General features: G+C 42.1%; 2 protein-coding genes across 2 annotated transcripts; both read right to left on the bottom strand.

Annotated features, from left to right (window-relative positions):
* Window positions 1-7,144: 7,144 nt before the first annotated feature.
* On the bottom strand, window positions 7,145-9,004 carry LOC115586621 (zinc finger protein RFP-like). The gene has a single exon (XM_030425779.1). It carries the CDS (start codon window positions 9,002-9,004, stop codon window positions 7,361-7,363), a length of 1,644 nt encoding a protein of 547 aa, XP_030281639.1. The 3' UTR covers window positions 7,145-7,360.
* Window positions 9,005-17,246: 8,242 nt separating this feature from the next.
* LOC115586622 (E3 ubiquitin-protein ligase TRIM39-like) lies at window positions 17,247-19,222 on the bottom strand. The gene has a single exon (XM_030425780.1). The coding sequence runs from the start codon at window positions 19,220-19,222 to the stop codon at window positions 17,585-17,587; it is 1,638 nt and encodes a 545-aa protein (XP_030281640.1). The 3' UTR covers window positions 17,247-17,584.
* Window positions 19,223-23,258: the final 4,036 nt, after the last annotated feature.

The raw sequence follows: 23,258 nt of genomic DNA, 5'->3' as shown, positions 1-23,258 counted from the left end.
TCATGGTAAATTTGGTGATCAATTTTAGATTGGATCATGCTATTTATCATAATTGATAATTATCCATGATAATCATTCATTATTATTGATTTAAACTAAAACTCCCTTTAATGTTGCATAAACATTACTTAGTTGTGCCTTGTGTAATGCGCAGCCCAGCGTCAATGGTGCCCCGTGTGAGGCACTGTACTGTTGGCACTCATTCATTAAAGTGGAATCAGTCACAGGTAGTTTATCTCCCAGAAGTTATTCTACCCAGGGCTCACAGTCTCTGATGCATGACATCTTCATCAGTGCCCCTCCCTGTGTAAGGGAGGGGTGCTCCACCTCGTCTCTGCACATTGATGAGAGTGGTAACAGCTGTACTGCCTCTCAGCTAGATGGATATGCAGCATGTGATGTCAATGTCCATAGAAATGCTAGCTTAGAGTGCCCCCGCCTTGAAGAGCTTAAGTTTATAGCTAGGGACATTGAACATTTTGAGCCAGACAACTGTGATCACCATTTGAGGATTACCTTAGTTTACTTGACCACAGTCTAATTGACTTGTCCCATGCAACCCAGAGGGAGAAAGTTAAACTTGTGTGGAAGACCAGCTCTAAAGCTGTATGCAAGTTCATATAATCACAACCTCCCAGTGTCCGAAATGACTACAGAGAGCTTTGTCAGGCATTGAGAGAATAATTATCTCCTACTGCTGATGAAGTCACAGCATTGGTTGCAGCAATCCAAGTTAAACATTCCCGTCGTAAGCATCCCAGAGATTATTATTTGCGTTTGAGGCATGCTTACTTTCAGGTCAAGAATGCACCAGGCTTAGAAGAGAACCCTACCTTCAAGTCTTTGTTTGTGAATAACCTTCACCCATGTGTAGGCACTCACATTGCAATTAGAATGAGTCAAGAAAACCTCCCACTGATTGAGATTGGGAAGATGACACAGGCGATTTGGGAAACTGTTGTCACTTCCATATCCATTGGTAACCCCCAATTTCCACTGGATACGTGTCCGCTGCGTTGCGGCTCGATCCGGTTTTGACACATAGACTAAAGTGAAACGTATCTGCTCCGCTGACGTGGCGGAGACACAACACAGCGGAGACGTATCCAGTAGAAATTAGGGGTAAGAACGAGGCATACACAACATTACAACATTACCACACTGTCAATAAGAACCATGATACAGTCATTTGGACTTTCACATTTGTGGCACCCTTCCGCAGAAAAACCTGCTTGAAAAACCAAATTGTAAGTTAACCAAAATATGTCTGTCTACCACTTTAAGTAATCAGCATTGAAATCTAATGAGTGAACACAAACACTCTTGCACACTCCAGAAATGACTATAGGTGCCAAGCTCTGCATCTCACCCCAACAAATTGACATCACTAACTTTCCTGTTCTCTTGTGTAACTTCTGTTCTTGCTGTTCTGTTCATGATTCTTGTTTAGCTCAGAAAGACAGTTAATACCCTGCTTGTTACTGAACTGCCCAGATGTTACCAATATTAATTAACTCACAGGTGAACTCCTTCAAACTATGGATTATACATTACCTCCAAACGGGGGATGTTGGGACTCACAGATGAAGTTGTTCACTGTGGATTTTCAAAATGGACTCTGAACTGAACTCAGTGTGCCAGAATTCACTATTCTTCACACATTGGTGTTAAATTCAGCTATGAGCTACTATTGGCCCATAGAACTTATCCTCACTGTCACGTTCTGGCCTAGGACCTGCCCTCCTTAGTCGGTGTCCTGGCTGGCCTGCGTGATCCACGTCAGGGTTTTTCCTCTGCCCTGCCTCCTGGTTGACTGACAAGTGAGGCATCCAATCACCAGTGCCTGCTGCTCTGCACCTGATTCTACTCTGCTCGTCAGCCTTGGCTTTAAAGCCACACCAGGACTGACAGGCTTCACCAGATTATCGCACCTGTTTCCAAAAGTCTTGCGCATGTATTGCTATTTCTTGGATCTTTCTACCTTCTGAACTAAGCCTGCTTTTGACTGTGATTTTTGCCTGACGATCTTGGATACCTTTGCTTTTTGCCAATCCGTTGCCAACCCTGTTTCTGTTCAACCATGTGAGTCTAGCCAAGACCATTGTTTCCTGTGTTCTCCCTATCTGCCCGTGTACCGATCTCCGTCTGTTTTTTGACTCCTGTATTTTTGCCTCAACTCTGGCTGGACCTCCGCTGTGCCCAACACTGCCTGCCCATTCATTGACCACTTTTGTCTGTCTGTTTGACACCGGATTTTTGCCTGAGCCCTGCCAGTACGTTTGCAAGGATTTTTTAGACTGTCTTGTTTGATTTGTTCCTCTGTGGCCTGTGCCTGGCCTGAACTGCCTTTATTATTTTGAATTGTTATAAAATATCCTAACTATCATTCTGCTCCCAAGTCTGCTTCTGGGTCCACAATCTTTTCCAGCCTCACCAGCCCTGACACCCACTGCAGCGCTAGAGATTCTGCCAGTATTTCAGATCAATTAGCAACAGTAGCTGCGATGAAAAGCTTGCCAGCTAACTTCACAATCTGAGGAACACCAAGCAAGTTAACACCAAGCTGCTATCCTTGAAAAGGAAAGGAGCAACCAGTTTCCTCCTCTGCTGACTTTCATCAGTCCTTGCACAGCAAGAACAGCATTGTTCAACATTAGAATCCCAACCTTCTCCTGCAACCACAGGCACCTTTTCTTCAAAGACTGTTCAAAGAACTGGGTTTACTGTAGATAGCATAGCATGACTGTGCACAGGACTTTAAACTCTGAAGTGATGCATATGTGTTCAATTTATGTGTTTGTCAAATGTTTGCTGTTACTGTGATCTCAGGTCAGGTTATTGGTAGTTTGCTTTCCTACTCGATGTTAGTCGAATGATACTTCACACAGACTCAGGGTCTCTGCATGCAACTAACCATCATCTATAACCTGGCATCAACTGAAACACCACAACAACCTGGGGTAATAATATTTTAAAGGTTTCTAATGTCTGTATTTCTTGGTTATGAGGTGATTCAAAACAGTAAAATGATATGAGCCACAAGTTTTATGCATTATAACTGTTTATTTTTGCTAAATCCTTGTTGGAAGGTGTTTCTCGTGCTGATGGTGTTTATACTGAATACGAGTTATAGTTCAGTTCAAGTAAACTGCACGGGAAAATGAATGCTCAATGACACTATAGTTGCTGTTAATAAATGAACGGGACTTCTCTGCAATTTAGTCACTTTCAATACATCCCACAGGGTTTCCGCTGGGTCTTAAAAAGTCTAAAATTTGAAAGTCTCAATTTTAGGCCTTAAAAAGTCTTAAATTACATTTAAATAAGTACGTTGATTTACTGCTTCCATCTTCACCTTTTTTTTCTTCGGGATTCACAGTTAGTTCTGTGTTGTACTTCTTTCTGAAGTATCAAGGAAGGTAAGTGGCATTTTGCCAATAGCCCAGTTGGAAATTATCTCTTCACACTCCACCAGTTCCAGAAAGACTTCGACTCCCCACCTGATAATGAATTTGAAGCACAGTGTACACTCTGTAAGAGAAACCTCAGATTGGGCACACTTGGTGTGAAAGCGCTGGAGTCACACTCAAAATCAGAAAAAGCACAAATTAACATCTTAAAGTTTTCAGCAAGGTCACGCGATCTCTTACTTTTGTTCGCCTTTGTCAGCAGTTCCTGGCCTGAGTTCATCTGGTTCTGCTCGACCCAAACTCTGTGCTGCCTCTGCCGCCTCAGAGTCAGGCGACATCCAAACTATCTTTGGCTCTACTCCAACATTGAAAGCGGAGGTGCTTTGGATTTTAAACACCATTGCTAAACATCAATCCTACCAAAGCAACGACGACATTAGCGAACCTTTCCAAGTTATGTTCACGGACTCAAACATACGCAAAACAATCAGCTGTGGAGAAGACAAGACTGCCTACATCACACGAGTTGGTCTTGCCGCGTTCATCAAGTGAGAGAACCTCTCCAAAGTAACTGGGCCATTCATGCTCATGTTTGACAAAAGCCTGAACAAAACAAATACAAGAAAGCATTTGGATCTGCACTTTCGCTTCTGGGATGGGGAGCAGGTACACTCCCGGTATCTGGGATCCCAGTTCATGGAGCATGCCACAGCACAGGATTTACTGCAACAAGTGAACGCAAATAAATCACTTAGCAAGCATGATGATGCATACTGCCCGAATGTCTACTCAGCACCAGTCTAGCTGTACTGTTTTGAGAAAATACTTTATTATTATTGTTTGAATTACTTATCTAATTACTTATCAACTGCACTTGTACTCAATCATGACTCAGATACTTTAACTTGACTCAGTAAAATGCAAATGTTTGTTTGGGTCTATTTATTCATTAATTCATTATTTTTTTGTCCCCAAGGAGACAAACTTTACATCAACAAGCTCTTGTCCATCTCCATTGATTGACCAAATTTGAATCAAAAGTTATTAGAACCTCTTCAGCTGGATCATGCTGAACACTGTGGGGGTGCTCAGCTTGTGATACATTACATAATGCCTTCAAGACCAGCTTCTCCATGTGGCAGGTGGACAAGCTGTTAAAAGCAATGCACAAACTCTTCCTGAATGTTCCAGTGAGGAGGGAAGATTACATTACTGTCACAAAATCCACAGTGTTCCCTCTGTCATTCTGTGGCCATTGGTGGCTGGAGAACCTGCCCGTCGCAGAGAGGGCTCTGGTGGTCTGGCCATCACTTCTGCTGTACATGGATGCTTTTAAAAGAAAGGAGCTGCCAAATCCTAGAACAGCATCTTTTGATACAATCGAAGCAGCCCTGAAGGATCCGCTCATTTTAGCCAAGCTGCAGCTTTTCATGACTGTTGCCAGGACCTTCACTCCCTTTTTGAAGAAGTACCAGACAGATGAGCCAGTGATGCCTTACCTTGGCAAAGACTTGGCTGAACTGATCAAGGTAATGATTGATATGGGTAGCACACTACATAATGTCAGCAGAAACTCACTATAGGTTAGGGGTGCACAGTATTGGATTTTTGCCGTTATTAATGAAATCCCTCAGCTTTTGTTTATGAATATTGATATCACTGCATGAAAAATGTGGATACAAGGCACTTACATATACTTTTGCAATTGTCTTCTGACAGAGTCTACTGAGACGCTTCATTAAGAAAGAGGTCCCGCAAGGAATCAGCACTCACCAGCACTCACCAGCTCACCAAGCTGGACCTAAGTAACACGCAGAACTTGCTCCCACTACAGCAGATTGACATCGGCTTGGGTGCAGATGCAGCCCTCAAGGTACTGTGGTAATTTTCAAAGATAATTTCAGAGACTGGGGTCAGGATGCAAGCAGCGGATATTGATTTGTTGTGCATGCTAACATCTCATTTTATTGTATATCCATCTGTGCAGAATAGCAAAAGTTCAGAGCTCAGGGTCCTTGAATTTGGAAGGGACTGCATACAGGGAATCTCAAACATTGTGAAAAAGGTGCAGTAGAAGAGCCCCCCTGAAATATCCTTCTGTTGGACACGAGACAGGTGCAAGAAGCAGATGAAGGGTCTTGTTCAGACATTTTTGCAGGATACACAGTTGGCAGGAGGTGTTTCTGCTGGTAGAAATAGCTTTGAACAAAAGTTACAATGCCACTCTTGAATATATTCTGAATATTTATTAGAGCTGTTAAGTGTAGTGCTGTAAACTTTCACTCCACCATTTGTATCCCTTTTCTATTTTTCTAGTCAGGATATTTTTGAGCCTGATATCTTGCTTTTGGCATTCCCTCTTCTAATGGTCCTGCACCTGTTCTGTGTGCAGAGAAAGCGCGCGTACCATTACTAGGCAGAACGTAAGAAAAAAAGGAACACTGTCCAAGAGGTCTCTGCATGTCTTACTTACTGGAGATGTAGACAAGTTGGTAAAGGAAGTTGAGGGCAAGGCTGGCAGTCAGATGGCCCAGCTGATTTCCAAGTCTAATGCTCTGAGGAGGGCTTGCAAGGACAAACAGAATTCAAAATGTTAGAGGAGGAGATTATTGCTGCCGAGGGAGAAGAGCTGAGACACTTTTAGATTTGTGCACATGCACACACACACTTAAGCTGCATTTCATTTCCAAAAAACCTGGTGCTGCGGCAAAACGCTGCAGGTTGGTCCAGTAGTGTGGGAGTCACTCTGTGGTCCGTGGGTGTGATGTGTTGGGAACCCTCAGATTGACGAAAGACGAAGCTGTTATGTTGTTATGCTACAGGCATGATGGTCCTACTAGTGAATGTTTGTCCTCATTGCGAGATTGTTAGAAGTTACAGTAAACAACCAGGATGAGCAGATGATTACTGTGATTTAAGCTTGTGCGATTGGCCCCCGAATTGTGATGTTAGGCATTTCTAGGATGTCTTTCTCTGTTGATGTTACCATCAGATTTTGATGTAAAAAGTTTTACCCCCTCTCCTCCAGTTTGATCTCAGGGGAGGTATGTGAGGTTCAGTTGCTCTCTTAATGGCAGTAAATGTGGTTATTATTTAAAGTAAATCTGGGACTGCATTTTTCCTTACTTACTTTACGTCATAAATTGGACTTGTTCAAACTAACAGAAACCCTGTCCCAAATCATGAATTTTAGCAGCTCTCACCAGTTCGCTCCCATGCAGTCAGATACATAAAAGTAAAATTCATGAAAATCATACAACAGATTTAAGTGAGAGGGCTACATCAGGAAGAGGGCAAATTTTCTGCGTACCACGGTGGCAGTGGTGCAAGAGCAGGTCCTCATGTGGACGCAGGCTGCAGTTTGTTATGAGCTCCACTAGATGGCGTCCTCAATTCCTACTTATTCTCTACAAACCAGGTGGACAGGTTTAGTTCATATCAGCTGCTCAAACCTAACAGGACATCATCTCACACTACAACCTCTCTCACATGTGATCTGATCTGAGAACAGCTGTTTTTAATCACATGATTTGGTCGCTGTTAGAAACATCCGCTGCATAAAACAATGAAAAACACATTTCTGATCAGGGCAGAAAAAATATTGATTTTACTTTTCATCATTTTAAAAACAAAGTGAGAGAAAATATTATGTTTGTTTTGTCCATTGAAGGTTATTCAGCAATTTGTGCCAGTATGCAACACTTCTTATATAAAGAATGATCAGACCATAACTATTTAAGGAACAGAAAATGCTGATTGTTTTTTAATACTTTGTTTCTGATGATTTTACAGTTTATAGAAAAATAAAGTAAATCTTATCAGTCAGAGCGATAGAAATGCTTCATCAGAATCTGAAATTACAACAATGTACAATCTAAATATAATCAGTAAATATACATTTATTACATTAAATGATGTGAATCTTTCTGTAGACAATACAAATGTTTGTTCTACTCAGTGTGATTGACAGGAGAGATGATCAGAGGAGCAGAGTCTTTAACATCATCATTAACACATGGACTAAAGTATGGGTAGAGTTTCTGAGTGAAGCAGCAGCCAGTAAAGGAGTAGATAAGAGCTGCAGCATCAACGTCATAAAAGGAGACCAGACCCTCCTCATAATCCACAAACACCCCCACCTTCTCAGGCCGACACTTCAGAGAGAGACTGACTGCAGGGCCAGCAGGAGCTTTGTACTCATTTTTATTCCTCAAACATATCGTCCAGTAACCATTCTGAGGAGACAGTGTGATGTCTCCCTTCCTGTTGATCGACTCTCTGGCCACTCCTAAATCCCACTTAGTCTTCTCTTTAACCTGAACCTCATAATAAAATCTTCCTGAGGAGAAACTCTGCTTTGCTAAGACACAGGGACAGGGATCAAACCTCTCTGGGTTGTCTGCAAGTTTCTTCCTTACATCACCATGTTTAACTTGTTTTCCATCATCAGACAGGATGAGTTTGGGCTGTGCTGTATCAGGATCGAGTGTCACATCCACTGCATACTGCTGAACCCTCTTCAGCTCGGCCTCAAACAGCTTCTTCATCTGTTTACTGAGCGTCTCCTCCAGCTGATTCACAGCTCTCACCACAGTCCCCTCATATGAAGGTGGACGGACGCTGACTCCTGTCCAGTCCTTGGTGGGTGGAGCAGCGTTCAGTGATGGGAAGCTTTGGAGGAGGTGGAGGTGGTCTTCAGACTGTGAGAGCTGCTCCACCTCAGAGCTTCTCTTCTCCAGCTCAGAGATTTCCTGTTCCAGCTCTTTGATGAAGCCTTCAGCCTGTTTCTCTGTCTCTCTCTGCTTCTCTTTGATGGTGTCGATGAGCTCAGCCTGGCTTCTCTCAACAGACTCCTTCAGAGCGCTGAAGACCTGAACACCAGCTGCTATCTGTCTGTCTGCATCTTTCTTACTGAGCTCCACTGAGCGCTTCATCTCCTCAATCTTCAGTCGTCTCTTCTGGATCATCTGCTGAATTTCAGCGTCTCTCTTCCCCAGCTCGGCCTTCCTTCCTTCATATCCTTCTTTCAGAGGAACAACAGAATGTCCCTGGTGTTCTAAAACAGTGCAGAGCATGCAGACATACATCTGGTCGGTCTTACAGAACAGCTCCAGCAGTTTATCGTGCTTCGTACACATCCTGCCTTCCAGGTTCTCCACAGGGTCGATCAGCTGATGTCTTTTTAGGCCTGACTTTGTCAGATGAGGCTCCAGGTGAGTCTCACAGTAGGAGGCCAGACACACCAGGCAGGACTTCAGGGCCTTCAGTTTGGTTCCAGTGCAGTCGTCACAGGGAACTTCTCCTGGTTTGGAAACTTGTTGCTCTGAGCTGCTGCTGCTGGCTTTCTGTTGAGCTGACTGTCTGAACTGAGCAGCCATCTCAGAGATGAACGTGTTGACCTGCAGCTCAGGTCTTGTGAAGAAAACCTTTTTACAGTTGGGACACTTGTACGGTGTGTTAATTTTCCAGTGTTTAGTGATGCAGGTTTTACAGAAGTTGTGTCCACATGGTGTGCTGACTGGATCAGTGAACACATCCAGACAGATGGAGCACAGAAACTGATCTTCAGTCAGCAGACAGCTGGCAGCAGACATGACTACACGCTGGGGACAACAAGTGAGAAGAAACAAAGCCGAATTACATTTCAATTAATTGTTTGTTTAAAAAAGATGTAACTATGGTTTGTGCAATAAGGAGATTCAACCAACTAATTATATTCATATATTGCTCCTCACTGAGGCCAGATTACAAAGAAAATAGTGCAACTCTCGTACGCGTTCAGACTCTTCATGTATTCAGTATCTGATTAACTAAGATGGCAGATGACACAGTCCGTTCCTGAACTATGCTGCAAGGGAAGTAGAGCTCAGATATGCAGTTCAGATTTAGGTATTCCTATGTAGGTCAGAAACTAAATGAAAACATGATGGCTCTTCACAAATATTGAATTTGGCTGCCTGCAGAAAGTTGAATATTTCTGAGAATATCAATCAAAAAGAGAGAACCAGATGTATCTGTGAGGCAACTGAGACCACTTCCTTTGTTCTGCCTTATATCTTTAAAGAATCAGGGGTCTTGTTTTAGCTTGGCCTGCTGATCAGTCCAGGACAGAGACTGACCTGCATCTCACACGTATCTTAACAGATTTATTGACCTGATGCAAACCTCCATGAATCTAGTGATAAGCCGGGCATAGGCCAGTTATGGAGTAAGTGACAACAGAGAAGTTTATTGTTCAGTTAAAGCTGTTGCTGCGCTCTGTAACTGTTATTAAAAGGTTTTTCCTTTTTGTAACTGAAAATGTCAGAGCAAAACCCTCCTCACAGACTGTCCTCAGTTATACTCCCAACTGACTGTGAGCATAAACGTTTAGATGCGTCACCTTTTAGATGAATATAGACTTATCATCTGTGAGCTTTAATGCAGTGGCTCCTTCTGTTTCAGTCCCAGTGTTGTAACTTGTAGCTTCATGTACCTCACACCAGCAATCTAACCTTTGGGTTGTTTAACATCCGTTCACTGACCAACAAGGGACCTTTGCTCTTTGATCTACTGAATGGTCGTAAGTTTGATTTCTTTTGCCTGACTGAGACATGGCAGCAGCCTAATGATTTTTCACATCTTAATCAAACTATTCCGCCTGGATTTGTCCACTCATCACAAGCCCATACCTCTTGTAGAGGGGGTGGCCTGGCGATACTATACAATCAATTATGGAAAGTTTCCTCCATCACAGTGTCTGTTTATCCCTCATTAGAGTCCATTGCTCTACAAATCAAGGGCCCAACTACTATTCTGGCCACTATCTATCGACCACCCAAGCTGAATAATGCCTTCCCATAGGAATTCTCTGCCTTCCTAACAACCCTATGCTCTGTGTCCCCAAACTTATAATTGCGAGGTGATTTTAATATCCACTGGGAAAGCATCAACAATGTTTTTACAAAGGACTTTACCTCATTCTGTAACCCCCCTAAATTGTTGTGCCTCAGATTTGCCCATCTCAAACCACAAGCTAATATCCTTTGATGTCATGCTAAGATTATCCAGGACTAGCATGCCTCACTCAATCTCTTTTCGAAACGTCAAAGATATTGACTGGTCAGCCCTCTCTAATGGAATTGATGATTTTCCCAGCAGAGACAATTTATCTACCACAGATGAACCAGTTTCCTACTACAATCTCGGACATCATCGACTGCTAAATACTCTAGCACCTCTGAAAACAAGGTCTGTTTCTTTGCACACTCTGCTCCTTGGTTTAAACCAGCGCCACACCAGCTCAAAACTAAAGGCTGTCGCCTGGAACGCCTTTATGTCAAAACCAGCCTAGCAGTGCAGAAAGAAATGCATCATAATCACATAAACCAATACAAGGATGCTATCTTTCTCACCAAAACTACATACTACTCAACCTTAATCAGGACAGCGAATGGGAAGACTAGAGCCCTATTCTCAACCATCAACAATATCCTGAAACCACCTGATGCTCTACCACCACACCCACTCACAGCTGCAAAGTGTGATAACTTCATGACCTTCTTCAATGCCAAAATTGAAAACATCCACCAGACACTGACTGCTTCAAATAACTCTATTTTGTCCTTGTCCTCTCTCATAACTGATATCATTTATTCCTCACTGACTTTTGGTGTTGTTCCATCATCACTAAAGATTGCTGCAATTTCTCCAACTATCAGGAAACCTGGTGCAGACCTGAATGATTTTAAAACTTTCGTCCCATCTCAAACTTGCCATTTATCTCCAAAATATTGCAAATATTGCAAAGTTTCAGGAGTTTTTGAGCCCCCTCTGTGATTTACTTTGGCACACAAAGACAAATATTTGCAACGGTCAGTCATCAAAAAACATAAATCTATGAGTAACTATGAAGACGTATTAAAATATGTGTTATTTTACTGAGCGGAAGTAAAAACAATACACCTGTGAACTCTATACACTATTATGTCTATACTATATATGTTTAATAACAACATTGGTTCATCAAACTTTCTCTTTCATATGGCTGGTTTACCTTTTCAAGTAAATGGCTGTAAATTATACAGTGCTGACATGGAATAACAAAGACAGCAGGTAGTGTGGGAGATAAATATGATTCTCACTGGTCATTCTGTCCTCATACGATAGGAGGTAATACGTATCCTGTTTGTGGATACAATCTGTTGTGCAATTTCGGCTCGCTTGACCATTCAGGAGAGATGGCAACTCAGAGACACCAATGACTTAAATTAAGGTAGTTTATACAAAGTTGATCAAGGAGGAACAAGATAATATCACATCTGTCTGCACGAAATGTTGACATGATAATTCTAACGAGTCTTTCCAAATGCCTGAATTATATCTTACAGCTTCAGGAGGCAGTTTTTCCATACATGGTTATCTGTTTAACAACATAGTAAGGGGGTGATGCAGATTCTCTTCCCTATAGCAAGAGGACTAAGAAGTAAAATAGGTCAGAGACACTAAGTCTGTAAACAGACAGCTAGCCTAACCTTGGCTTAGTTCATCAGACATCTGTTGTACGTACATGTAGCTATTGTAGCTTTGAATAACTAGGTTGTAGAGTATACACTCATGGAGTAATCTTCACTATCCTTATCCAGACTTTAACGTCTCTACAAGATACGCATGACCTCCTATTGTATGAGGATGGAATGAGCAGATAGAATCCTATTTTTCTCCCACAGGAAGAACAGAGACAGTGAGTCTGACAGGAAAGAGTTCGAAGGTCGAGATCACCTACCAAAGTGTATTTACAGCTATGACAGTTGTAAAACACCAGTTTTATTCCTCTACAGGCAATAAAAATTGTCGCCTAGTTTATGACTAGTTTATCTACCGAAGCTTTTTTCTTTAACATGTTTTGGCATTTAGCTACTTTCTTAAGTATGTATGTGGCGTAACAACCTCAGTGACTGAGACGTTGGAGCGTTAAAATTGCAGAAAACAAACAGGCCAGAAAGAGGCGGTGAATTAGCTTAAGCTACAGCTGACTGCATTCTTTCTAACTGTGATAGGCCAGATCAGTAACCGTGGTTCAGTTTTTACCTGGTTTGTACCTGTTTTAATCTAAAATGACGTATTTCTATGGTTTAATATTTTAGGTGGTAAAACAGATGTAAAAAGTCTGTGTAGGTCAGTGAACTCACCAGTGTTTGCAGGGATTAGCTCAATTGAAAACAGATAGACTCGTCTGGTCTGTAGCTCTGCTGTCACTCACACCAACTGAACCTTTGATTTGAGGAAATGTGATGATGAAACTTTTCTTCTCTCGGTGTTGCTCCTCCTCCCAGTGCAGCTCTTTCACTGAGGATCTATTGGCTCATTCGGAAACAACTTAAAGTAGCTTTGCAGCAGCTCTTCTCTTCTCTGTGGGGGAAGGTTACAGCATCCTGTTGAACAAATAATTACAAATAGACTAGATAAGAAAAGAGGTCAGTGGAAGATATCGATATCGAAGGACAAACTGCGTCTTGTTCGATCAACATGCTACAATGCTCCCTCCAACGTTCAGCTCACTCTTCAGTCTGTAATTTCACTTTACTGCCGCATTACAAACTGTAACCATCTTTTTTTGATAAAAATACTAAAGAAAAACTGAGATGGAAAACGTTTGTCACTGGGCCACATTAAGAAGGTTCTGAAACAAGAATCACAATGACTCAAAACTGCATTGTTGATATTCCCTTTGAAATATCAACTGGAAACAGAGAGGCAATGCCAGTGCTGCACCTTAATCTTGACATTACAATTGGACATCTGTATGAAGAAGCAGCTAAAAAAGTATGAATAATTTTAAAAGTGTAGAGGATGAAGGATGCTGAATCGGATGGAGGATCGGACACAAGAAAATGTTTTTTTTCTTTTTCTTCTCAAAATCAAATTACTTTAAGATGAAGTTTAGTCAGGATGCAGCTCTTCTTATATTTACAATGACCAGAACCAAAAAATGCTTCATAATTCTGAGAACATTGTTTTCTGATAATTCAACAGTGTTGAAGGCAGGTGATGCAGTGATTAGAATACACGAGACTGCATTACATAATAACCAATGTGGTAAAACTGGTGTATTGTCCTCGTGAAACGTAATGTGACGCATCAAAGAAACACATTTGTAGAAAACAAGTTAAAAGCATATTGATCAGAATCTGAGTCTATCTAAGCACCAGTAACTGTACATTTATTACAATCAAAGATGTGAACATTTCTCTGGAATTTCAAATGTTTGTTCTACTCAGTATGATTGACAGGACAGATGATCAGAGGAGTGTAAATTAAAAAATGTAAATTGGATCATGTTATTTATCATAATTGATAATTATCCCTCATAATCATTGATTATTATTGATTTAAACTAAAACTCCCTTTAATGTTGCATAAACATTACTTTGTTGTGCCTTGTGTATTGCAGGGCCCAACATCAATGGTGCCCCGTGTGAGGCACTGTATTGTTGGCACTCATTCATAAAAGTGCAATATTAATTTCAGCATAATTTGTACAGTCACAGGTAGTTTGTCCCCCAGAAGTTATTCTACCCACTGCTCCCAGTCTCTGATGCATGACACCTTCATCATTGTCCCTTCCTCTGAAAGGGCCCCCAGATCAGTCCCGGAGTGCTTCACCTCCTCTCTGCACCTTCATGAGAATGATAACAGCTGTACTGCCTCTCAGCTAGATGGATATGCAGCATGTGATGTCAATATCCATAGAAATGCTAGCTTAGAGTGCTCCCCCCTTGAAGAGCTTAAGTTTATAGCTAGGGACATTTAACATCGTGAGCCAGACAACTGTGATCACCATGTTGAGGATTACCTTACTTGACCACAGTATAATTGACTTGTCACATACAGCCCAGAGGGAGAAAGTTAAACTTGTGTGGAAGACCAGCTCTAAAGCTGTATGCAAGTTCATATAATCACAACCTCCCAGTGTCAGAAATGACTACAGAGAGCTTTGTCAGGCATTGAGAGAATAGTTCTCTTCTACTGCTGATAAAGTCACAGCAATGGCTGCAGCCATCCAAGTTAAACATTCCCGTCGTTAGCATCCCAGAGATTATCACTTTCATTTGAGGCATGCTTACTTTCAGGACAAGAATGCACCAGGCTTAGAAGAGAACCCTACCTTCAAGTCTTTGTTTGTGAATAACCTTCACCCATGTGTAGGCACTCACATTGCAATTAGGATGTGTCAAGAAAACCTCCCACTGATTGAGATAAGGAAGATGACAGGTGATTTGGGAAACTGTTGTCAATTCCAAATCCATTGGTAAGACTCCTGGCCCTGCCAGCTGATAGGCAGTGATAGGCCCTGATAGGCATGCAGGTAAAAGGAGTTGTAGAAGGCCATATGCAGAAATCTTGGCCCAGAATTATGACCAGCCAGCATACCACTCAGATGATGACCATAACTTCTCTGACCACGGTTGAATGTCATAATTCCTTCGACAGTGACAGCGCCTCAGAATTCTTTTCTGCATCCTGCCACTCAGAGCGTTACAGTCCTGTTGTAACTAACTCTCTTACAGTTACAACAGGAAACCTTGGATTTGTGTTAGCAAAATAAATTTTTCAGAATTTAGTAATAGCCAAAAACTATGCTATTAAGACTGAATTCCGATTTGACATACTCCACTGTCCAACTCTATAAATTCATTCCAATAGCTCCTCTGTTGTATTTCTTTTATTTTTTTGTGAATCAACTGTTGTAAACCTAAGCCTAGAGCGAGGCATACACATGTCCTCATCCAGCACTGTTTTACAACATTACCACACTGTCAACAAGAACCATGATACAGTCATTTAGACTTTCACATTTGTGGCACCCTTCCGCAGAAAAACCTGCTTGAAGAAATAAAATTGTAAGTTAACCAAAATATGTCTGACTACCACTTCAAGTAATCAGCAGTGAAATCTAATGAGTGAACACAAACACTCTTGCACACTCCAGAAATGACTATAGGTGCCAAGCTCTGCATCTCACCCCAACAAATTGACATCACTAACTTTCCTGTTCTCTTGTGTAACTTCTGTTCTTGCTGTTCTGTTCATGATTCTTGTTTAGCTCAGATAGACAGTTAATACCCTGCTTGTTACTGAACTGCCCAGATGTTACCAATATTAATTAACTCACAGATGAACTCCTTCAAACTATGGATTATACATTACCACCAAATGGGGGATGTTGGGACTCACAGATGAAGTTGTTCACTGTGGATTTCAAAATGGACTCTGAACTGAACTCAGTGTGCCAGAATTCACCATTCTTCACACCTTGGTGTTAAATTCAGCTATGAGCTACTATTGGCCCATAGAACTTATCCTCACTGTCACGTTCTGGCCTAGGACCTGCTCTCCTTAGTCGGTGTCCTGGCTGGCCTGCGTGATCCACGTCAGGGTTTTTCCTCTGCCCTGCCTCCTGGTTGACTGACAAGTGAGGCATCCAATCACCAGTGCCTGCTGCTCTGCACCTGATTCTACTCTGCTCGTCAGCCTTGGCTTTAAAGCCACACCAGGACTGACAGGCTTCACCAGATTATCGCACCTGTTTCCAAGTCTTGCGCATGCATTGCTATTTCTTGGATCTTTCTACCTTCTGAACTAAGCCTGCTTTTGACTGTGATTTTTGCCTGACGATCTTGGATACCTTTGCTCTGTGCCAATCCATTGCCAACCCTGTTACTGTTCAACCATGTGAGTCTAGCCAAGACCATTGTATTGTTTCCTGTGTTCTCCCTATCTGCCCGTGTACATATCTCTGTCTGTTTTTTGACTCCTGTATTTTTGCCTCAACTCTGGCTGGACCTCCGCTGTGCCCAACACTGCCTGCCCATTCATTGACCGCTTTTGTCTGTCTGTTTGACACCGGATTTTTGCCTGAGCCCTGCCAGTATGTTTGCCAGGATTTTTTAGACTGTCTTGTTTGATTTGTTCCTCTGTGGCCTGTGCCTGGCCTGAACTGCCTTTATTATTTTGAATTGTTATGAAATAACTATCATTCTGCTCCCAAGTCTGCTTCTGGGTCCACAATCTTTTCCGGCCTCACCAGCCCTGACACCCACTGCAGTCCTAGAGATCCTGCCAGTATTTCAGATCAGTAAGCAACAGTTGCTGCGATGCAAAGCTTGCCAGCTAACTTCACAATCTGAGGAACACCAAGCAAGTTAACACCAAGCTGCTATCCTTGAAAAGGAAAGGAGCAACCAGTTTCCTCCTCTGCTGACTTTCATCAGTCCTTGCACAGCAAGAACAGCATTGTTCAACATTAGAATCCCAACCTTCTCCTGCAACCACAGGCACCTTTTCTTCAAAGACTGTTCAAAGAACTGGGTTTACTGTAGATAGCATAGCATAGCATGACTGTGCACAGGACTTTAAACTCTGAAGTAATGCATATGTGTTCAATTTATGTGTTTGTCCACTGTTTGCTGTTACTGTGATCTCAGGTCAGGTTATTGGTAGTTTGCTTTCCTACTCAGACTCAGGGTCTCTGCATGCAACTAACCATCATCTATAACCTGGCATCACATTACACACACACACACACACACACACACACACACACACACAAACAAACCAACGAAACAAATCATCCATAACACAACATCATCTCACACCACCAGCTGTCTCAGGTGTGATGGAGGGTTGGAGCTCGTTAGCTCAAGTCAGTCTGAGAACAGCTGATGCTGTTTTTAATCACATGATTTGGTCGTCATAAGAAACATCAGCTGTTAATATCAATAACAAACTACATAATGAATCAGACACAATAAATTGTTATTTTTCTATTTAATTCATAGAGAAAATGACGTTTTGTTCATTTACAAAAGATTTGTCAGGATGCAGCTCTCATATTTACAACGGTCAGACACAAAACACTGCTTCATATTTCTGAAAACATTGTTCTCTGATGATTCAACATTGTTGAAAACAGATGATGCAGTTATTACAGTACATGAGACTACATTAAATAATATAAATCAATGTGTTAGAGCTGGTGTGTTGTAATAAAAAGTAATGTGACAAATGAAATAAACACATTTGTAGAAAGTTAAAGCACATTGATCAGAATCTGAGTCTATCTAAACACCAGTAACTGTACGTTTATTACAATCAAAGATGTGAACATTTCTCTGGAATTTCAAATGTTTGTTCTACTCAGTGTGATTGACAGCAGAGATGATCAGAGGAGCAGAGTTTTCACCACCATCATTAACACCAGGACAGAAGAATGGGTAGAGTTTCTGAGTGAAGCAGCAGCCAGTAAAGGAGTAGATAAGAGCTGCAGCATCAACGTCATAAAAGGAGACCAGACCCTCCTCATAATCCACAAACACCCCCACCTTCTCAGGCTGATGCTTCAGAGAGAAACGGACTGGAGGGTCAGCAAGACCATAGTACTCATTGTTATTCCACAAACCTATCATCCAGTGACCATTCTGAGGAGACAGTGTGATCTGTCCCTTCCTGTTGATCGACTCTCTGGCCACTCCTAAATCCCACTCAGTCTTCTCTTTAACTTGAACCTCATAATAAAATCTTCCTGAAGAGAAACTCTGATTTGCTAAGACATAAACACAACTATTAAACCTCAGTGGGTTGCCTGGGAGTTTCTTCCTTACATCACCATGTTTAACTTGTTTTCCATCATCAGACAGGATGAGGCTGGCATGTGCTGTATCAGGATCGAGTGTCACATCCACTGCATACTGCTGGACCCTCTTCAGCTCAAGCAGCTTCTTCATCTGTTTACTGAGCGTCTCCTCCAGCTGATTCACAGCTCTCACCACAGTCTCCTCATATGAAGGTGGAGGGACGCTGACTCCTGTCCAGTCCTTGGTGGGTGGAGCAGCGTTCAGTGATGGGAAGCTTTGGAGGAGGTGGAGGTGGTCTTCAGACTGTGAGAGCTGCTCCACCTCAGAGCTTCTCTTCTCCAGCTCAGAGATTTCCTGTTCCAGCTCTTTGATGAAGCCTTCAGCCTGTTTCTCTGTCTCTCTCTGCTTCTCTTTGATGGTGTCGATGAGCTCGGCCTGGCTTCTCTCAACAGACTCCTTCAGAGCGCTGAAGACCTGAACACCAGCTGCTATCTCTCTGTCTGCATCTTTCTTACTGAGCTCCACTGAGCGCTTCATCTCCTCAATCTTCAGTCGTCTCTTCTGGATCATCTGCTGAATTTCAGCGTCTCGCTGCCCCAGCTCGGCCTTCCTTCCTTCATATCCGTCTTTCAGAGAAACAACATCATGTGTCTTGTGGTCTGAGATACTGCAGAGCATGCAGACAAACATCTGGTCGGTCTTACAGAACAGCTCCAGCAGTTTATCGTGCTTCGTACACATCCTGTCTTCCAGGTTCTCCACAGGGTCGATCAGCTGATGTCTTTTCAGGCCTGACTTTGTCAGATGAGGCTCCAGGTGAGTCTCACAGTAGGAGACCAGACACACCAGGCAGGACTTCAGGGCCTTCAGTTTGGTTCCAGTGCAGTCGTCACAGGGAACTTCTCCTGGTTTGGAAACTTGTTGCTCTGAGCTGCTGCTGCTGGCTTTCTGTTGAGCTGACTGTCTGAACTGAGCAGCCATCTCAGAGATGAACGTGTTGACCTGCAACTCAGGTCTTGTGAAGAAAACCTTTTTACAGTTGGGACACTGACACGGGACGTTAATATCCCAGTGTTGAGTGATGCAGGTTTTACAGAAGTTGTGTCCACATGGTATGGTGACTGGATCAGTGAACACATCCAGACAGATGGAGCACAGAAACTGATCTTCAGTCAGCAGACAGCTGGCAGCAGACATGACTACACGCTGAGGATGAAAAGTGAAAGTGATGTGTTGTTTAGTCATAAAAACATAAAGCTAGATAATGAAACTTTGAATTATTTAGTCATTTTGTAGTGAAGCAGAAGTTTCATTTGAAGCCAGATAATAAAAACAACAGAACCTCCTGTTGGAGCAGAGTTAAAGTTTTGTGTTAATAGTTGTTGAAATACAGTAAATATTATCTGCTGTACTCACCAGATTGTGTCAGAGATTCTGCTGTGTTGCTGAGAAACACCTGACTGAGTCAACTTAACTTTCCCTTTCAGAGAAACAGAGAGACAGTCTCGACAGCTGTTGCTCTGATAAATGTTTAATTTCATTTAAATATTGTGGTTTTAAAGCTGACGCTCCGCCTCTTTCTACTCTGCAGGTGAGGTTTTGTTACCATTCAGGTTTGACTTGATTACTGACATACTTTTGGTACAAGATCTATTTTGATACAATGCACTGAAGGCTTTAAGCAGTATTGGGAAAGTTCAATTTCTACATGAACTAGTTCAAAGTTCAGTTCACAAACTTTAAAATGAACTAGTTCAGTTTACAGTTCATAATTCAAAATTTTGAACTCAGTTCACTGTTCCGAAAATGAACTAGTTCATAGTTATTTATTTTTTTTGTCAATATGTTGATGCAAGCTATTCTTTTTCAAAATTATTGCCATAGCCCATAAAGAACCACAGACAGCTATTATTCTATCAGTTTTAACACTGAAGCTGCAGCTCTCCCACAATATTCTGCAAAACCAGGTTGTCCAGCTGCGGCTGGGAGATGAAGACAGCGGAGCCGCTACTGTACGCCGGGTTTTTATATGATTTGGGTGGTAGAGGATCTGTTTTGGCTCGCCGTTGCCGTGTCTTTTGATTTTTTATTCACTTACACAGACCTTGAAAGGCTCGCTGGTTGCTTTAGTTCAATGTGCCGTTTCAGGTTTGTGGTACAGGATAGAGTACAAATTTAAAATTTAAAATAAATTAATACACAATACATAAATAAGTAAATAAATAATTTTTAAAAAAGGAGAAGAAAGGGAAAAATAAAATAATAAATAAATAGATAGTTCAGTGGCTTCAGGGAAAAACTTTTCATAATGACTCAGTAAGGTATTACTTTTTTTGTTATTTAAGAAAATCAGAGATTTAAGCAAAGAGCTCAGTTCCAGCAGAAAAGGAGCAAATTCAGGTAGTGATTTTAAAAATGTTTGTTTGTGAATAAAACATTTTGCATAGAATAACAAAGTTCATCATGTGTTCAAGAGCATTATCTTCTGGGTTAACATAGCAAATAACATGTTTAAAGGTAAGAGAATGGACAGAGTTAGCAGCATAAAAAAATGAGATTCAACATCACTCCAAAACGTTTTAGATATATCACAATAAAAAAACAGATGTGAAGCCTTCATTTGTTTTTGTCTCCATGCTCAGCACATTGATGGTGCGACTCTGTGGTGGCTGGTGTTGCCAGTGTTCTGTCCGTTCAGGATCTGTGTGTTGTGTTCGTTTGGTAATGCCTCGCTGCATGTTTGGTATGCAGCTGTTTCTGTCTGAAATAGTTCAGTTTCGTTTTGATCGAAAGTAAAGCGAGTTGCACAAACCTCTCGTCCAGCGTCCTTTTTATACACAACAGCCAGATTGGGTGTTTTTCCGCTACATATTAAGTCAGTTCACGTGTGTTTTAGCCGTTTTCGCCTGGAAGGCTCGATGGAAATCTGGCACTGTGAGAACGAAGCTAAACTGTGAGAACGCGCCGTTCACAAACGCCAGAATCAACGTGTTCACAATAATGTTCATCAGGCAGAAATACAGTACGTTCAGTTCACGTTCGCCCAAAATATGAACGAGTTCATGAACGATCGTTCATTGAACTCGGCCACTGTTTTCATCGGCACCTCCAGCAAAATTCAGAATGACCTGATTCAGTCGGTGGCAGATGTAATGACCGAAGCAATGAGGAAGGAGGTGCGGAACACGCTTTTTGTCTCTGCTCAGATGTCACATGTCCTACGTTACACCACTGACGGTGGTGCGCTTTTTCCAGTTTGGTGATGTCAGTGGTGATAAGCGTGCAGAAGCCATAGCTCATCAAGTTTTGGAGTTTCTGGAGGACTGTGTCTGCACCAATAAGGTAATTGCCCAGTGTTACGACAAAGCTGCAGTCATGGCCTCTGGACTGAATGGGGTCCAAGCTAAAACAAAGGAAAACATGCCACAAGCTCTCTTCGTTCACTGTTATGCGCACTCTCTGAACCTCGTCATGTCTCAAAGTGCTGCCAAAATCAAAGATTGCAACATTTTTTTCTCCCACCTAAGTGGCCTCGCAGCCTTTTCACAAGGTCAGCCAAACGCACGAAACTCCTGGATGAAATATGCCAGCGAAGACTGCCCAGAGTGACTCCAACACGGTGAACCTTCTCATCACGTTTGGTTTGCACTGTTTATGAGCGGAGAGAGGAACTCTTACTCTTCGAATTCGTTGTTGACAGCCACAATGATTTTGATGATGATGCTGTACACAGCGCTGATGGATACACTGCACTGCTGACGGGCTTCGAGTTCTGCTTTCTCTTTGCCACATTCTACTCCGTGTTCGCCTACTCCGACCTGCTCTTTGGGATCTTGCAGAATAAGGAGTATGACATGCAGTGCTGTTTGTCCAGCATCGAGGACTTTTGCAGCACCACACAAAGAGAAAAGGTCAAATTTGACTCCAACTATGAGGACACTGTGCGCGAAGTCGTGGTTCCCAGCGGGCGCAGGGCACGGAGAGTCGGAGATGTGCGCACAGCGTACCAGCGGCTGCACAGTGAAATCCTGAAGCCATCAAGACGCACGCCAGGAGCAGTACTGGACAGGACCGCCTGGGAGCTTTGGCACTGATGTCCATAGAGAAAGAACTTCTTTTGGAGCTCAAATCAAAGGACAAACTTTATGATGCCGCCATCGCCTACTTCACAAAGAAAGGCCGACGAATGGACTTCGTGTTCATGTAAGGTTGGCCTCTGCTGTAAGACACCTTGATTATTATTTCAAGGGATTAAGATTACTGGCCAAGTGGACATTCAGGAATTTGTATTTATTGCGGAGGTTGTCCCAGCGCAAATTGCCTTTAATTCAATATGTAATCAATCAATCAATATATCAAATGTATCAGAAGTGTATTTGGATTTTTGTTTTCAGAGGGTTTGTATTCCCCCCCATGTTCACTTGTCTGTCCCTTTCCCTGTGGAGAATTAAGGAGGTAAAGTAGAACCTATAAATGAAAATTGTGACTTCACTTTATTTGACATCGGTACTCATTGCGCCATGCGTAATTGCGCATGGAGAGGCATTTGCACTTTATTGCACATTTAAAAAAAAATAGTCTTTGTATTACCAGCTTTGTGTAACTTTTGAAATTATATGGTAGATTTATGATGCTCATGAGTTTATTTGTCAATGTGTGAATGATTTGTAATGTGCCGTGATGTCATAGCGCTGTCCATAGTGATGAAATGAGCCTCGGTGTCTGCAGCGTCACGGGGTGACATTCTGGTCGACATTCTGGGTGACCTAATTTTATATTTCCAGATTTTGGCTTTAGAGTATGTTTATTTAATATGTAGCCTAAATGATCTCCAGTTGTCCGAAGTTAATGTTGAGAATGTTTCTTGTTGCGGAGAATGTTATTGACGTTCTGGTCTATTTGTTTACATCCTTGTCATCGTTAATTAAATTTGCACTTGTTAAACCCTTTTAATTAATTGTACTGTTGCTTTTTTCCGCGATGATTTCTTTTCTCGGCGGTGAGGTGAAGGTCCAGCTGTAGTGCTCACGGTGCGCCATCATTTTATTCTCCCTGACGTTCATCCAAAATAAACCTCCATCACTCTGCTCATTAGAAACTGCAGAACCTGCTTGAGAATCTTCATGTTTTCATCTTTTCGTTGTCTGTTTGTCCACGACACATTCTGACCTGAGCCTGTCAGCGTCACTAAGTCACAACATCATACTTGAGTTTACATCCTCCTGAGTGTTTA

This window comes from Sparus aurata, chromosome 8 (genome assembly GCF_900880675.1).
Source record: "Sparus aurata chromosome 8, fSpaAur1.1, whole genome shotgun sequence".
Lineage (NCBI taxonomy): Eukaryota > Metazoa > Chordata > Actinopteri > Spariformes > Sparidae > Sparus > Sparus aurata.
Note: the sequence above shows the minus strand (reverse complement) of the source record. Positions and strands in the feature narration are given on the sequence as shown.

What these genes read in the sequence shown, in the direction of transcription:
- LOC115586621 (XM_030425779.1), bottom strand. Translation starts at nt 9,004, where the DNA reads ATGTCTGCTGCCAGCTGTCTGCTGACTGAAGATCAGTTTCTGTGCTCC.
- LOC115586622 (XM_030425780.1), bottom strand. Translation starts at nt 19,222, where the DNA reads ATGTCTGCTGCCAGCTGTCTGCTGACTGAAGATCAGTTTCTGTGCTCC.